At 40.5% G+C, this 16,711-nt stretch overlaps 1 protein-coding gene across 1 annotated transcript; it reads left to right on the top strand.

The window, feature by feature from the left end:
* The first annotated feature begins 9,782 nt into the window (after positions 1 to 9,782).
* Positions 9,783 to 10,481, top strand: LOC117281944 (uncharacterized). The gene has a single exon (XM_033661798.2). It carries the CDS (start codon positions 9,783 to 9,785, stop codon positions 10,479 to 10,481), a length of 699 nt encoding a protein of 232 aa, XP_033517689.2.
* Positions 10,482 to 16,711: the final 6,230 nt, after the last annotated feature.

Below are 16,711 nucleotides of genomic sequence, written 5' to 3'. Positions count from 1 at the left end.
GCGCGTTCTTTAAATTACTATCGTGATTGTGTACACGTTCGCGTGACATAATTATAATTTGCTAAAATAGATCTAAGTACATGTTCGCGTGAGTTTGTCCAAACAATCGTAATAACAATAAAGTGTTATTAGCTGTGTACATGTACGCATGACATGACTTTGACATACCAAAACAAGACGAATACCGTACGCGTGATTCGAATAATCGAGTAATTAAAAGTGATAAAAGGTAAAAATACACATAGGTTCTAAAAATACGTAATTAAATAAATTAGTTAAGCCAGGTATGATTAAAGAGACCGCGCTAAAATCACGGAATCCGAGAATGCCTAACACCTTCTCCCGGGTTAACAAAATTCCTTACCCGATCTTCTGTGTTCGCAGACTTTAAAACAATGTCAAATTTTCTCGATTTGGGATTTACAATAAATCGGTGACTTGGACACCATAATAATTATTCCAAGTGGCGACTCTTAAAATCAAATAAATAATCTCATTTCGAACAATGTCACTTTAATTGAAAAAACTCTCTATCCCTATCGGAAAAAAAAGGTGTGACAACTCTGGCGACTCTGCTGGGGATCGAACTCAGAATCTCTGGTTCAAGGTTAAAAATTCGAGCTTGTAATGTGATCTATACTTGACTTTATTGTTTGTTGATATTGCTGTGTTTGTGGGCCTTATGTGCTAATTGTCGCTCATTTACCTCCTTATATTATATGAACTGTATTATATCTGTCTTCTTACGACTCCCGTCTAAGTCTTCTAAAAATATGGTGCACACGTACCCGTGGCCCACTTTTCTGTTAGAGGTCGTACCAAATAGAACGAGGCTGGATCAGTAACTAGACCGGGTAGACTTTCGTGCTCTCGGTACATTGCCCCCACCCCGTCTCGAGCTGTCTGCTTGGGTAAGCCATTTCTAAAATACACCCCCAGGTTTAAACCTAGAATAACATAGCCTAATGTCAGATCCCTAGTAGGAACGTTTGTTTGCATCATGTGCATTTGACTTTGGGGACTCAACACAGGGGTTGGGTCCGTCTAGGATAGGTGTACCCAAAATTACAAGATCATCCTGATGTATCCTACGTGCTACTTGTGCATTTATTTATTTCGGTTTGCATGTTGATTGGCTAGGAAAAGAAAATTAAGAGAAAAACTAAGAGTGAGGTAGGAGAGGAAAATTTGTCCGGTTCTAAAAACCCCGGTATTTGAAAAAATGCCGAAAATCTGCCAAAACTTTTAAAAAAAGAGAGAAGAAAATGAATTTCAAAATGAATCAATATCATGTTTTTCCGATTATGTCAAAACTGACCGAACTACGCAGGTCTGATTCTCACCGGATGTGAGATACGTAAGCAAACCTCATCGGTTCTGGCCCCAATTTTTAAAAAACCCAAAAATAAAAATGTGTCAGTTGCTTTGGTCAAAAGAGAAAGCCGACCCAACTTCGGTTGCGTCTTGCACCGTTTTTGCCAGAATAGCCTTAGAACATCTTTAAATTGTCGAAGGGCTATTCTCGCAAAGAATAAATATGTCTGTCAATGGGGACTCACTTTTCCCATGAAGTACCTTTCCCCGGCCTCAAACTTTAATCGAAAGTGGGAAGGGGCCATTATTGCAAATATGGCCATCGTTGGCTAATATTGCATAAATAGCCACCCTTATTTGATTTCTCCTTGGAAAATTGAAAACTTGTTTTGCAAAAGATTCCACTGGTCTATCTTTCGAACTAGAGTCAACCCTAACCCTAACCATTCACAGGTACAAAATGAACACTCTCTAGAACCTGCCATTAAATGTTGTTGAGCAGGTTCCATTGCAGTTTCAAATGTGGTGGTATGACGTGGATAAAGATAGTTAGGATTGGGTAGTAAAACATTTGGGTGCTCTCACAAATTTTATGAAAATCAAACCTCGGGATGATCTGATCAAGGCCTTGGTAACTTTCTGGGATCCCGTCCACAATGTCTTTCGCTTCTCAGGTTTTGAGCTTACCCCCACTCTGGAGGAATTAGCCGGATATACTGGTTTCGGTCGGGACTTGAGAAATCAACAACTTATATTTCCAAGGCCTCCCTCTGTGCACCGATTCTTTGATAACCTGAATATCAGTAAGCAAATAAGGAAGAACAATGTAAACAATGGATATTGATCCTTCTGCTTCCTGTATTCCATATATGGGCACTCAAATGGGTTTGAAGCACATGAAAAGAGCCTGAATAACAAGCCAAACAAGTACACCAGGAAAATTCATCGTCGCTTTGCTTTTATAGTGGTGTTTCTGGAAAATATGGTCTTCCCAAATGAAAAACGGACAATTGATATCCGCATGGCCAGAATTGCGCAAGTCCTCACTACCAAAGAATATCACATGCTTGCTCCACTTATATTAGCGGACATATATCGAGCATTGACGCAGTGTAAGTCTGGGGGGACGCTTTTTGAAGGTTGCAATATTCTTTTGCAAATGTGGTTAATTGAACATCTCCTCCATCACCCAAAATTCATGAGTTATGGCCCGAGCAAGAACAACTTCATCGAGAGTTTTGAGGAAAGGGTAAAAGATTACAACTCTCCAGAAGGGGTAGAAGCTTGCATATTCCATCTAATAACTCTAAAGGTGAGTCAGATTGAATGGACTTTGGGATGGCTCCCGGTAAGGGAAGTCATACATATGACGTCTAGAAAGAGCTATTTGCTGTTGATGGATTTGAGAAGTGTCCAACCGTATGCACCGTAGAAAGTTCTAAGACAGTTGGGAAGATACCAAGTGGTTCCCGAAGATGAAGATTTAAGTGTCCAAGTCATTGAGCTACACCATGAAGCCCCACTACCCAAGGCTTTAATCCAGCAAACTTGGAATAGTTGTCGATACCTGAAAGAGGATACCCAGGTACCAGATCTTGCGAGAGGTGAGGTAGATATAGGTTATGCCACATGGTTTGAGAGAAGTTATTGCGTTACTGATGAGCTAGAGCCCGAGCCCGAAAGGCCCGCCAAAAAACCTCATATTTAGGCTTTTGATGACAAAGTCCGAGAACGGTTGGCCTGGGAGAAAAGGATAAGAAATATCAAGCCAACATCCATCCCTTAGAAGAAAAGTTGAGAAGCCTCACATTTGACAATAACTTACAGGAGCAGGAGGCTGAAGGTGAAAAGAGAAGGTTGACCCGAGAGAACGAGGCACTCTGAGCCCAACTCCAGGACATGAGGACAGCCGCTGAAACGACTATGAGGAGTGAGAAAGATGATTATGCAGTTGACTTAAGGTTAAAGGTGCATGATTATGCAGCTGACTTGACAAAGTCCGAGAGATACTTGCTAAAAGCTCAAGCAAAGTTGGCCAAAGGTGCGGAAGAACATGCTAGATTAGCCCACCAGTTGAAGCAGAAATACGACAGAGAAGTAACAATTCTAAAGAAAAAGTTGGCCGCCCTTGAGAATGAAATGGTCCAACAAACAAAGGATTTCAAGGCAGAAAGAGAGCATTGCTATGCATTCCTTTACCGATTAGAAGAAAGTATGCAACAGTTGCAAGACCAAAACAACACAGCCACACAGGTGCTGGAAGCCCGGGCATAGCAAATTGGATGCTTGCTTCAAGAAAAGGGTGTCATCATAATGAGAATCAAAGAGATAATTGATTATGTTGTAATGAAATGACATGAATGTGAATACATGACTAGGTCTATGTTTTTTGCTTCTGTGATGACCTTTGTTCACAAGGTGATGGTTGACCTAGACCACCTTCAAAAAGAGATTGCATGTAGGCCCGCGCTGAGATGGGCTGATGTCCCACAGGCCCCCCGGAGTACCAGTGGAGGCTCTTATGTATTTTTTGGTTTTGAGTCTGTATTTTACTTTTTCTCGAGTTTTGTTCGTCTTTGTCAAGGCTGTTTTGTTTCGAGTCTATATGATTTCTTTTGTAGTCATCAGTACTTCAGAGTCCTTGTAATAGAAAAACCCAAAAGGATGTCTTTATTAATAAAATATTGAAAACCCCAAAAAAAAATCATTTCTTTTATTTCGCATTTATTTCCTGAACTACGTAATGATCTAATTCATGCGGCATCATGATATGTAGGCAATCCCCATATGATTCGATCATAGCTATAAAATAAAATTTTAAAAAAAGAAAAAAAATTGAGTGAAAAAGAGGGGCAAAAACAAAAGGGAAGAAAATAGCGAGAAATAAAAGAGCAAAAAATAGTAGAAAAGAGAAGGAAAAGAAATCAAAAGTTGAAATTTGAGAAAGAAATAGCAAAGCCGGGATGAAACACACAACCATTGCAAAGACATTTAGAAACGTTTAACTATTCAGGTGCATTGCATCCCCAATGTGTGATTCCCTATCTGTTAAATGCCTCAAAACTGACAAGGTTGTTGTGCGTGCTATTTAGACAGGCCTTATTTAGGTGGTTGGTTTTGACGGATCCTGGCTTCCCACTGTTACTTTACAAGATCAAAAAGAAGTGTCCCAATGTCTTCAGAAAGTAGTCTCCACATCATCGATCCTAAGGATAATGCCACACCGGTTATGACCCAGCCTGAGTAGGCAACTGCTGAAGAAAACAGGATGTTATGTGTTCACATGTTTGAGATGTGGGACACCTGGTCCAATGGTAGAGAACCACCAAGTTCAATCCCTAGATTTCCCGAGCAGATCCCCAGGACGGGTGGAACCACCAACATCCCCATCCTTATGACTAATCCATCTATCCGCTAGGGTACCCTACTATGTCAGCCAACTTTACCGGTACGCCTTCTGAGGTCCGCCCCCAAGCACCATTTATAGGGGTACCCTCAACATTGCTCACTACACCACCAGTCTTTACCATGGCACTGCCAACCGCGGCCAGTCCATGCTATGAGCCTTTAACATTCACATTTCGTGCCCGTAATTTCAACCAGATACAACTCATGTTACTCCAGACTCATACCCTCATCCTCCGCAATATGAGTCCCCAATGGATCAAGAAAGAACAATGAGAAACCCCGAGCAGGAAGAAATGGCTCGGAAGAAGAGAAGCCTAGAGCAAAGCCTAAAACACATGTAGGGCCTGAGTTGCCAGAAGAGTGTCACCGACTCTGATTTCTGCATGTTTCCACATGTTCACCTGCCAGTTGGCTTCAAAATGCAAAAGTTTGAAAAATATGACAAGCATGGAGATCCGATTGATCATCTGAAATGATACTGCAATAAGTTAAGGGGTGCTAGTTGAAAAGAAGAGGTATTCATGGCTTATTTTGGGGAAAGCCTGACTGGAATCGCTTCAGAATGGTACATGGACCAGGAAATCTCCCACCGGCACATATGGGATGATTTGGCCCACGATTTTGTCAGACAATTTTAGTACAATGTTGATATAGCTCCAGACATGAACTTCCTGTCTAACTTGAAGAAGAGAACCACTGAGAGATTCCGTGAATATGCTATTAAATAGCGAGCAGGCTGCTAGAGTAAAGCCACCCATGGACGAGACCGAAATGGTTACAATCTTCTTGCATGCCCAAGAGGTCGATTATTTTCAGAATATGATGTCTGCCATGAGTAAACCGTTCGTAGAGGCAATAAAAATCGGAGAAATGGTAGAAAATGGTTTGAAAGGTGGCAGGATATTAAGCCAATCTTCTTTGAGAGCTACCTCCCAAGCCCTCCAGAACGGCTTAGGAGGTTTGGCCAACAGAAAGAAGAGGGAGGAAAGATCCATGATGACTTCAGGTTCAAGAGGGCCCCGTCAATCACGTGATCACTCTTACAAGACGCCCAGAACCCCACAGCACTACTATCCCCACCAAGATACAGTCTATGTCGTGGCATCGCCTCCCTATGCGGTGATGAATGCCCAACCCTACACACGGCCACATCAGCAGTACAACCAAGCTCGAGCTCCACCTCCCAGAAATAAAAATCCTTACCAAGCTCTATATAATCCTCGTCCACCACAATATAACCGCCAACATAATCCATGCCCTCGTGAGCCACCTAGGAGAAGCAATTTCACCCCTATTGGTGAATCCTACTCTAGCCTACTTCAAAAGTTGATCCAACTGGGTCTGTTGCAGTATGTGCCCCCTAATTGACAAAATCCTGAATCCCTATCATACCGGGCAGGTTCCAGGTGTGCTTACCATTCGGGGGTAGAGGGTCATGATACGTAGGATTATTGGACCTTAAAAAGGGCGGTTAGGAATTTGATAGAACAAAAACAAATTGTGCTGAGGGACGAGGAAGTCCCTAATGTGACTAACAACCCAATGTCGGCTCATAAAAATGGGCCGGTCATTGGAATGATATGTGAGGATAAGGAATTCAATCCAATTTTGAAAGCTATCATTGCCATTGCCGATTCAGAAACAAGACCCAAAGCTGCGGTAAAACATGCCAAAACTAGGAAGAAAATCACTCCAATTCCTCAAGTGGCAAAAAAAGTTGTAGAAACAAAAACTAGGGAAACATCTGCTAAGAACACAATTCTCTATGTTCTTAAAGCCCCAAGGAAAGAACAACTCACTTTGAATTCTCCCAAGAGATTCGAGCCAAGAAAGGTCACGTGCCGAAGCTGTATGTGCCAAAGGGGACTTACATGGCACGGGAGACAATAATTTCACCCGGGCTGACTGAGCCCGTGGTTATCATCCACGCACCACAGAACCCCATGAGAGACCCCACAGCAGTTCCCTGGAATTACAACAAAATAGTGGTCACTTACCGGGGCAAATAAGTCATGGGAGAGGTAAACGAAATGAATCAACCTCGAAAGTACCATAACCTAGAAAAATTAAAGTTGAAAAGGGATAAACGGTTTTCACCTAAAAAACATGTGAGCGTGGGGAGGCAGAAGAGTTTTTTTGAAAAATGAAAACTTTGGACTATGGAATAGTTGACCAGCTCCGGAAGACTCCTTCCCTAGTCTCACTCCTATCTCTATTGTTGAGCTCAAATGATCATCAGAAAGTACTCTTAAAGAAATTGAACGAGGCATATGTCCCAATTGAAACTTCTTTTGAGCAACTAGAGAGAATGACCGAATGATTCTTCGAGGTCAATAGGATTTCTTTCAGCCGCGACGATTTTCCCCCAGAGGGAGCTGCCCACAACAAAACCCTTCACTTGACTGTCAAATATGAGGGCTACTATGTGAAGAGAGTCGTTCTAGATGGTGGTTCAGGGGTTGATATCTGCCCTCTTTCAACACTCCAGAGAATGGAGATTGGAACGTAAAGATTCCGACCTAACAATGATTGTGTACAGGCTTTTGATGGCATCAAGAGAGATACAATAGGGGAAATTGATCTAATTTTGACCATTGGCCCTGTGAACTTCGAAATTTTTCCAGATTCTAGACATAGACACCTCATACAATTTTCTTTTGGGAAGACCATGGATTTACGTTGTTAGAGCCATTCCATCCACTCTCCACCAGATGATCAAATTTGAGTACAAGAATCAAGAAATTGTTGTTCATGGGGAGGACGAGCAGTCCATCTACAGGGATCCTTCAGTCTCATGCCTTGAAGCCAGGGAAGGCAGTAAGCATATTGTATACCAGGCTTTTGAGATTGTGATTTCTGATCAATATGAAGAAGGGTCCCCATGCCCATAGCGTTGCTTATCTAATGCCTCAGTCATGGTCACCACTGAAATGATTAAACATGGGTACAAGCTCAGAAAGGGGATCGGGGTATCTCTACAAGGCATCACAGAGCCCGTCACTTCGATCGCCAACGAGAAGTTTTTCGGCGTGGGTTTCCAAGCTACCGAAGTTGATAGAAAATGGGCGGATAAGCGCAAAAAAGAAGTTTGGTTCCTACCCCAGCCTATCCCACATCTCGCCCGATCATTTGTCAAGCCCAAATATGTAAAAGAAGAAGAAGAGGCCTTCACGGTCGAAGAGATTGGTGATATTTGTGAGGCCATGTAACAAATGTTGTATGCGGTTCACATGGTCCTGTAACGGGAAGGCACGAGCACTGCCGAGGTGCAGTGTATGGGGCTAGATGCCAAGCTTTAGAATTAGAAGGCTACTCCATTCCCTGTCAGACGGGAGTCCCAGTAATCTAGTCTTGCCATCTCTTCTGCATTACGAGTTATTTCAGGGTGTAACTCGAATGATTTATTTTTATTGTCTTTTAATTTAGATGTAAACCCTCTTATCTTCAATTCAATGAAATGAAATCAGTATTTCATCGTCTATAGATGTCTCTTCTTTTTTATTCTGATTTTGCTATTTTCTTTTTCTTTTTCTCTTTTTTTCTTTTTCTCTTTTTTTTTCTTTTTAGTTCTAATAATGCGGACTTAAATAACATGACATGCTTGCAGACTTCATGCCCGGATCCTAAAACATTGTCTAACCGTGATATAATGAATCAAGAACCAGAATATGATGAAGATGAGGCTTTTAGGGAAATAAACCAAGAATTGGAACAACCTGAGAATAATCCTAAGCCAAACTTAAATGTAACCGAGTGAGTTAATTTGGGTAGTTCAGAAGAGATCAGAGAAACCATGATAAGCATTCACACTGATGAAAGAACTAGAGATGCATTAATCCAACTTTTGTTTGAATTCAAAGGCGTGTTTGCATGGTCCTATGATGATATGCCAGGACTGAGTGTTGATTTAGTGGTACATAAATTGTCGACCTATCCCGGCTATCCACCTGTCTAACAAAAGCAAAGAAAGTTCAAGACAGATATTAGTGATAAGATCAATGAAGATGTCACCAAACAACTGAAAGGCGGTGTGATCTGAGTGGTCCGATACGCCACGTGGTTGGCTAATGTGGTTCCAGTGCCAAAGAAAGATGAGAAAACCCGAGTGTGTGTTGATTATCGGGATTTGAACAAAGCAAGCCCCAAGGAAAATTTTTCATTGCCAAACATCCACATTCTTGTTGACAACTATGCCAAGCATGAGATACAGTCTTTTGTGGATTGTTACGCTGGATATCACTAGGTTCTGATGGATGAAGAAGACGCAAAAAAGACAGTTTTCACCACACCGTGAGGCACTTACTGTTACAGGGTCATGCCATTCGGTCTTAAAAACGTCGGGGCAACCTACATGAGAGCTATGACTGCCATCTTCCATGACATTATGCACCACGAAATTGAGGTGTATGTGGATGATGTGATCATTAAATACATAACGCAATAAGACCATGTGCGAGACTTGAGGAAGTTCTTTGAGTGTCTGCGCATGTATGATTTGAAACTGAACCCAGCTAAATGTGCATTTAGAGTTCCATCTGGGAAACTTCTGGGTTTATAGTCAGTCAAAGAGGTATTGAACTAGATCCGACAAAGATAAAGTCTATTCGGAATTTACCACCTCCTAAAACCAAGAAAGAGGTCATGAGTCTGCTAGGGAGGTTTAATTACATCAGTAGATTCATTACTCAGCTTACTACCATGTGTGAACCCATATTTAAGTTGCTGAATAAAGACGCATCGATCAAATAGACAGATGAGTGTCAAGAAGCTTTTGATAAAATCAAAGAATATCTGTCAAATCCGCTAGTGTTGGTTCCGCCTGAGCCCGGAAGACCTTTGTTCTTGTACCTGACAGTCTTAGAAAATTCTATCGGTTGTGTCCTCGGGCAACATGATGTGACCGGGAAGAGAGAGAGCAAGCCATATATTACCTGAGCAAAAAGTTCACCAGTTATGAAGCCAAATATACGTTGCTAGAAAGAACCTGTTACGCCCTTACTTGGGTCGTCCAGAAGCTCAGACATTATCTTTTGGCCTACACAACGTATCACATAACAAGAATGGACCCTTTGAAATACATATTCCAAAAACCAATGCCCACGAGAAGGTTAGCAAAATGGAAAATCCTGCTCACTGAGTTCGACATTGTTTATGTCACCAGCACGACGATGAAAGCTCAAGCCTTGGCGGATCATCTAGCTGAGAACCCGGTTGATGATGAATACCAACCCCTACGTACTTATTTTTCGGACGAAGAAGTAAACTCGATTGAAGTAATTCTAGAAGACACTAATGCTTGGAAAAAATTCTTTGATGGAGCTGTAAATGCAAAAGGTGTCGGGATTGGATCGATTCTGATTTCGCCCACAAGTCAGCACTATCCGTCCACAGCCCGCCTTCGGTTTTTCTGTACAAATAACACCGCTGAGTATGAAGCCTGCATTATGGGCATGAATATGGCAGTTGATCTGGATATAGAGAAATTGTTAATCATGGGGGATTCTGACCTGATTATTCGGCAAGCCCAAGGTGAATGGGAAACTCGAGACATCAAGCTTATCCTATACAGGAAACATATGGAAGATCTTAGCAAATGGTTCAAGTCCGTCGAGTTCAGGTACATTCCTCGATTCCACAATGAGTTATCTGATGCACTAGCTACCTTGGCCTCAATGCTGCCATACCAGGGAAATATCCATATTGACCCGCTGGAAATCCAAATTCGAGAAAGGCATGGTATTGTAATGAAATTGAAATAGAACCAGATGTTCAACCATGGTATCATGATATCAAAAGGTTTTTGAAAACAAAGGAATATCCCGAGCAAGCCAGTGGAAATCAGAAGAGAACTATCAGAAGGCTTGCCAGCAGTTTTTTTTTTTTAGCAGAGAGGTCTTGTACAAAAGAACTCCAGATCTGAATCTTTTAAGGTGTGTAGACGCCCGAGAAGCTGAAAAGATCATGAACGAAGTGCATTCTGGAGTATGTGGGCCTCACATGAATGGATATGTCCTGGCAAAGAAAATTCTCCGGGCAGGTTATTACTAGATAACCATGGAAAATGATTGTTTCAGTTTCGTCCGGAAGTTCCATCAATGCCAGATACATAGTGACCTGATTCATGCACCGCTTTCAAAGTTACTTCTTATGTCGGTGCCTTGGTCGTTCGTTACTTGGGGCATGGATGTTATTGGGCCAATCGAGCCGAAAGCTTCAAATGGGCATAGATTTATCCTAGTTGCCATTGATTATTTCACAAAGTGGGTCGAAGTGGTCACTTTCAAAGCCGTCACTAAGAAAGCAGTGGTAGCCTTCATGCATTCCAATATTATTTGTCGTTTGTTTACTCCTAAAACTATCATTACCGACAATACTGCAAATCTGAACAATCACTTGATGAGGGATGTATGTGAACAGTTTAAAATTACACATCACAATTCTACCATTTACCTACCCAAAGCCAATGGTGTTGTTGAAGCGACAAACAAGAACATCGAGAAGATTCTCAGGAAGATGATTCAAAGCTCTAGGCAATGGCATGAAATGCTGACTTTTGCACTATCGGGATACCGCACAACCGTGCGAACATTTAGGGCTACTCCTTACTTATTGGTCTATGGTACTGAAGCTGTAATACCAGTAGAGGTTGAGATTCCCTATCTTCGGATCATTGTTGAAGACGAGATCGAGGACGGGGAATGGGTCAAAACCCGGTTGGAACAGTTGACTATGATTGATGAAAACTGGATGGCCGCAGTTTTCCACGAGCAATTGTACCAACAAAGAATGGCCCGTGTCTACAACAAGAAAGTGCGGCCCAGGAAATTTGAAGTGGGTCAACTCGTCCTGAGACGTATTCTCCTCATAAAGAAGCAAAAGGAAAATTTTCTCCAAACTAGAAAGGTCTGTACATTATAAGGAGAGTGTTGCCAAAGGGAGTGCTATATTTGGGAGACATTGAAGGAAATGACCCCGAGACAGCTTTCAATGCAGATGCGGTAAAGAGGTATTAAGTTTGACCCTTTTGTCACAGCATTAACATGCTCTGATTGGGATGACGAAGGCTTTCATTCTCGCTACCCAAACACTACCCATCCTTACAACCTTTTTGAGTTGGTTCCCTCTTTCTTTGGTTACCCTCTTTGGAACATAGAATTTGTTACTAAAAACAATGATGAAACTTAAAAAATTTAAAATTAAAATTAAAAAATACAAAAGAAAAAGAAAAAGAAAAAGAAAATAAAATAAAAAAGTTCCTTGAACTACGTTTGACTTGATTCCGAAAGGATACGTAGGCAGCCTCTCTCTGGGGTTTAGTCACACCAAAATAAAAATTCACACTTCCCCAAAGTTGAAATTGAGGCAGTTGTTATAATGTTTCGGCTATAGTTTTGCCTGAAAGGTTCCAAAGTTGTAATTCAATCCAAATCCTTTTTACCTGAATCCTTTCAAGCCCTTCCGATCAATCGGTGAGAATGTTCAAGGATCGGAGAATATGGTTACTTGGATCCGATGCAATCAAAACGAGAGAAATAAAATGAGAGAGTCTTATTGGTGAAAATCGGGCACCGTAAGGCGACGGTAAGCAGAGAAATTGAAAATGAGAGAGTCTTGTTAGTAAAAACTCGCAAAGAGCACTATAAGGCGACAATGAGAAGAGAAATGAAAGAGGTCAGCTAGTGAAAACCCGCAAAGAGCGCCACTGATCGAAAAGAGGTTCCTCAGTCACTGACATTGACACAGTCCTAGTCAAGGTTTCTCGATTTCGAAGCAAAAGTTGTGATGAATTTCTGATAGTCGGACAGTTTACACATATCAGGCATCCAGTCCAAGAGGCATGTCAGGTTCATTGAAGTCTGCATGCACTCCAGATAAGTCCTTCTTTCTCTTCCCCGAAAGTGACACCTCTTGTCTAAATTCATTATCCATTCCATTGTTTGTTTTTATTTGAATCCTTTTCGATCTAACTCTGTTCCAAACTAAGGAAAAGAAGGGATGGCAAGACTGATTTACAGGGTTCTAATTTGATACGAGCTAATATGCAAAAAAGGCACCCAACCTCAGCAGGGGCGTCAAGTTGACCCCAATTGGCCATCATAGCCGGTGTTTCGAAATCAAAAGCTCATAAAAAAAGGAAATCAAATTGAAGTGCCTATAAGGGAAAATGAAGTTAAAAAGGTTTAGTCCCACGTGGATAACCGTTATGGAAATGTGTCAAAAGCCAAAGGTTCCCCAACGCTCTGAAATTGAATGCTTTGAAAAACAAAGAATGTCAAATGCACACAAAGGCAAAACAAAGATTGAAATGGTTAGGTCCCACGTGACCAACCGTTATGGCAAGGTTTGGAGAAGCCAAAGGTTCTCCGGGGTCCGAAGTGCAAGCGATATTCAGGAAATAACCAGTTGCAAGTGAACATTATCATTAAAGAAGTCTGCGACAATCAAGTGACTGAAACACCTAAGGTCGCAAATGCAACCATCATTTCAAACTGACAAATTGTTCTTTGTTTGAACCACAGGAAATAGGTGTAATCCAAAGCAACCTTGCAAGACGCAGGTACAACCAAAAAGAAAATTATGTGGAGACTGAAATAGCTCTGCAGCAACAACCACTCCAAAAAAAGGAAGTCTTCTCCAAATTCTTTCCTGCATTTTACTCATTCTCTTTAAAAAAATGATGAAAAATAAAGAAAATTTAAAATCATGTTAGTATAGGGTCTCCAATCCCTAGCTGCATTTTTAAACATAGGGTCTCCACTCCCTAGTTGATTTTATTTTAGACATAGGGTCTCAACTCCCTAGTCGTTTTTCCAACATAGGGTCTCCACTCCCTAGTTGATTTGATTTTTAGACATAGGGTCTCCACTCCCTAGTTGATTTGATTTTTAGACATAGGGTCTCCACTCCCTAGTCTCTTTTCCAACATAGGGTCTCCATTCCCTAGTTAAAGTTATTTTTAGACATGGGGTCTCCACTCCCTAGTCTCTTTTCCAACATAGGGTCTCCATTCCCTAGTTGATGATATTTCAGACATAGGGTCTCCACTCCCTAGTCTCTTTTCCAACATAGGGTCTCCACTCCCTAGTTGATGCTTTATTTTAGACATAGGGTCTCCACTCCCTTGTCGCTTTTACAACATAGGGTCTCCACTCCTTAGTTGATGCTTTATTTTAGATATAGGGTCTTCACTCCCTAGTATTTTTTCAACATTGGGTCTCCACTCCCTAGTTGATGTTATTTTAGACATAGGGTCTCCAATCCCTAGTCTGCTTTTCCAACATAGGGTCTCCATTCCCTAGTTGATTTTTATTTTAGATATAGGGTCTTCACTCCCTAGTTATTTTTTTTAACATAGGGTCTTCACTCCCTAGTTGGCTTTATTTTTAATTTTTAGATATAGGGTTTCCACTCCCTAGACTCTGATTTTCTCGGGGTGCACTAATCCAGACCTTTTATTGCTTTCAATAATGAAGTAGTATATCGTTTTGATACAAATAACTCACGAAATTTTCCTTGGGAAAACTGGGACAGAAAATTTTGTTCGTTTGTTTATTTTGTTGTCCGAGTAGGTATTACCTCGAGGCACGAGTTTGAGATGACCAAAAGAAGAAGTCTCAAACCAAGATAAAGAAAAGAAAAGAAAAGTGAATCCAAAATGCAGAAGCGGATGAACGGATATAGACTGCTCAGGACATGACCGAAGTCATGACCATTGCATTTCCCGTTTTGATCTGAAAAGCCGAAGAAGAATGAACTAGCACCTGCAGCTAGCAAGTATCAAGGTTCAGATCAGAGTCTGCATGAAGAACCATTCAAGACTCAAGATCAAGCTTCAAAAGACTCATAGATAGGAATCTTGTAACTCGTAGCTAATAGGCTTAGTTAATCTTTATTATTTTGACTTTGGTGTAATAAGGATCTCAGCAAGAAGCAACAACAGTAACAACAATGAAATCATAGTTTTTCGGTAGTCCCAGCTACCAAAATTTCCAAAACTACACTGACCTGATTCCTTTATAGCCAAGGATATGTAGGCAACCTCCGAAGCAAGGTTCGTTTAAACGTTTTCAAAATGCTTCCCATGGAGTATCAGGTGGGCAAAAATTGCTTATAATTGCTCGCTTTATCTTTGCCTGAAAACTCTTTATGTTCTCGAGCAAATAGGGGTAGCTGCGAGCACGCGATTTTTGCTCGATCAAAATACTCCTACAAAATCCACAAAAATAAATCTTTCTAATTGTTTTTGATTTCATAGAATTTTAGGAATTCCTTTCGAATTGTTTGTTTGCATTTAGTTTCATTTTTGTGCATATTTAATATTTTAAAATCATGAAAAATAATAATAAAAAATGTTTAATTCTTCATGGCATGGCATCATATGTTTAATTGTATTTTTAGAACATAATTGCCTTATTAAATAAAAATTACAAAAATACCATAGTCATGTTTACATTTTAGCTTTCAGTTTTAAATTAATTAGGGTTAAGTTAATTAATTATTTAAATGTTAGAAATAGATAATTAGGTTTGGAAAATTAGACTTGATTTAGGAATTAATTAGGTTGTTAATTAATTTGATTAGGAGTTAAAATCAAAGAAAGAAAAAGGAAGGAAAGAAAGGAATATTTTGTTTAGTCTTGTGCGGAATTGAGCCAAAAGCACAATTTCAGCGGCCCAAGTGCCCAAAGACCCACACTGCAAGGTCCAATTACCACCAAACCCAACCCCGTCTAGCACCATTAAACCCAAACGGCCCCGTTTTGATCTCTTCAAATCCCCACCGTTCATGCACCAGATCCAACGGTCCAGAACTCAACACCCTTTTAGATTTAATTGTCTGAAGCCCTTCCTAACCCTAGAGACCCCAAAACTCATCTCCCTCATCTCTCTCTCATGCCCCACCTTCCGTCGCCGCCAGAAATCGCCCTAAGACGGCGGTACCACTCCAAACTCCCTCAAACTCACAACCCATACTCCTCTCCTCATCCTCAATCCAAATCTACCATCAATTTTCCCAAAAGACCCACCAAATCCTTTGAATTTTAGATCTAAAAAGTCACAAAAACCTAAATTCACCCCATTTTGAGTTTCCCCAAATTTCGGCCTACCTGAGGTTTATACCAACGCTGATTGAACACTCTTGTTGAGAGTTATCAATTGGAGTCAGTTTTGGACCTATTCTAGGCCACCACCATGGAACCCCCATAATGTTGATTTCTTTTGCCGGTATATGGCGAACATCGTCACATATAGCATTGGCTACGCACGAGTGTGGGCTAATGCTCATGTAACGATGTTGGCTGTTAGTCGGATGTCTTTTTCGGGCAACCTTGTCGTCAATGGGTAATCCTTCTTTTCATTTTTTTGATTACTGCCTATTTTAGGTTAATGGATTGACATTTTTGTGTTACATGTTATAGATTAGGTTTACTTCAAATTAACAGCATGCTTTTAGTTTGGCTTCAACTTTTGTTAAATTAATCAATTGATAGTTATTTTAAGGTTGCATCAATATGTTGATTGTTAGTATGTCTTCTTGTATGTTTAGCATGTTCTAGATTAGTTAGGATTTCAACTTCATCAATTAGGTTTAATTAGTCCTCTGTGATTAATCCAATATTTTAAAAGCATAGTAGTCAGTTTTAATTAGGTTAAAATGACTTTAATTAGTTAATTACACGTTTGAATTAGTTTAATCACACAAAATAAGTTAAAGTTTGAATATTTCTTGTTGTGCTGCGATTTTTAATCCATCTAATTTTTTATGATAGCTGTTTGTAATTACTAAAATACCAGGGGAGAAAAAGAAATGAGAAAATCAGGGAATATTAGTTTGGAATTGCCTGGAAGGTTCTAGAAATGGGGGCTAAAATATAATAAATTGAAGAAATTGGGTCAGATTTGGTTTAAAAGAGGTAATTTTCAAAAGTTAAAAAGAGTGAAAATGAAAAAAAAAAACTTTTAGAAAGGGACAGTTGTCCAAATCTGTT

The sequence above is a fragment of the Nicotiana tomentosiformis genome, chromosome 6 (assembly GCF_000390325.3).
Source record: "Nicotiana tomentosiformis chromosome 6, ASM39032v3, whole genome shotgun sequence".
NCBI lineage: Eukaryota > Viridiplantae > Streptophyta > Magnoliopsida > Solanales > Solanaceae > Nicotiana > Nicotiana tomentosiformis.
The sequence above is the reverse complement of the archived record's forward strand: the minus strand, read 5'-3'. Positions and strand labels throughout refer to the sequence as shown.

Excerpts from the sequence above, each read along its gene's own strand:
- LOC117281944 (XM_033661798.2), top strand. The coding sequence starts at position 9,783 with ATGGACCCTTTGAAATACATATTCCAAAAACCAATGCCCACGAGAAGG.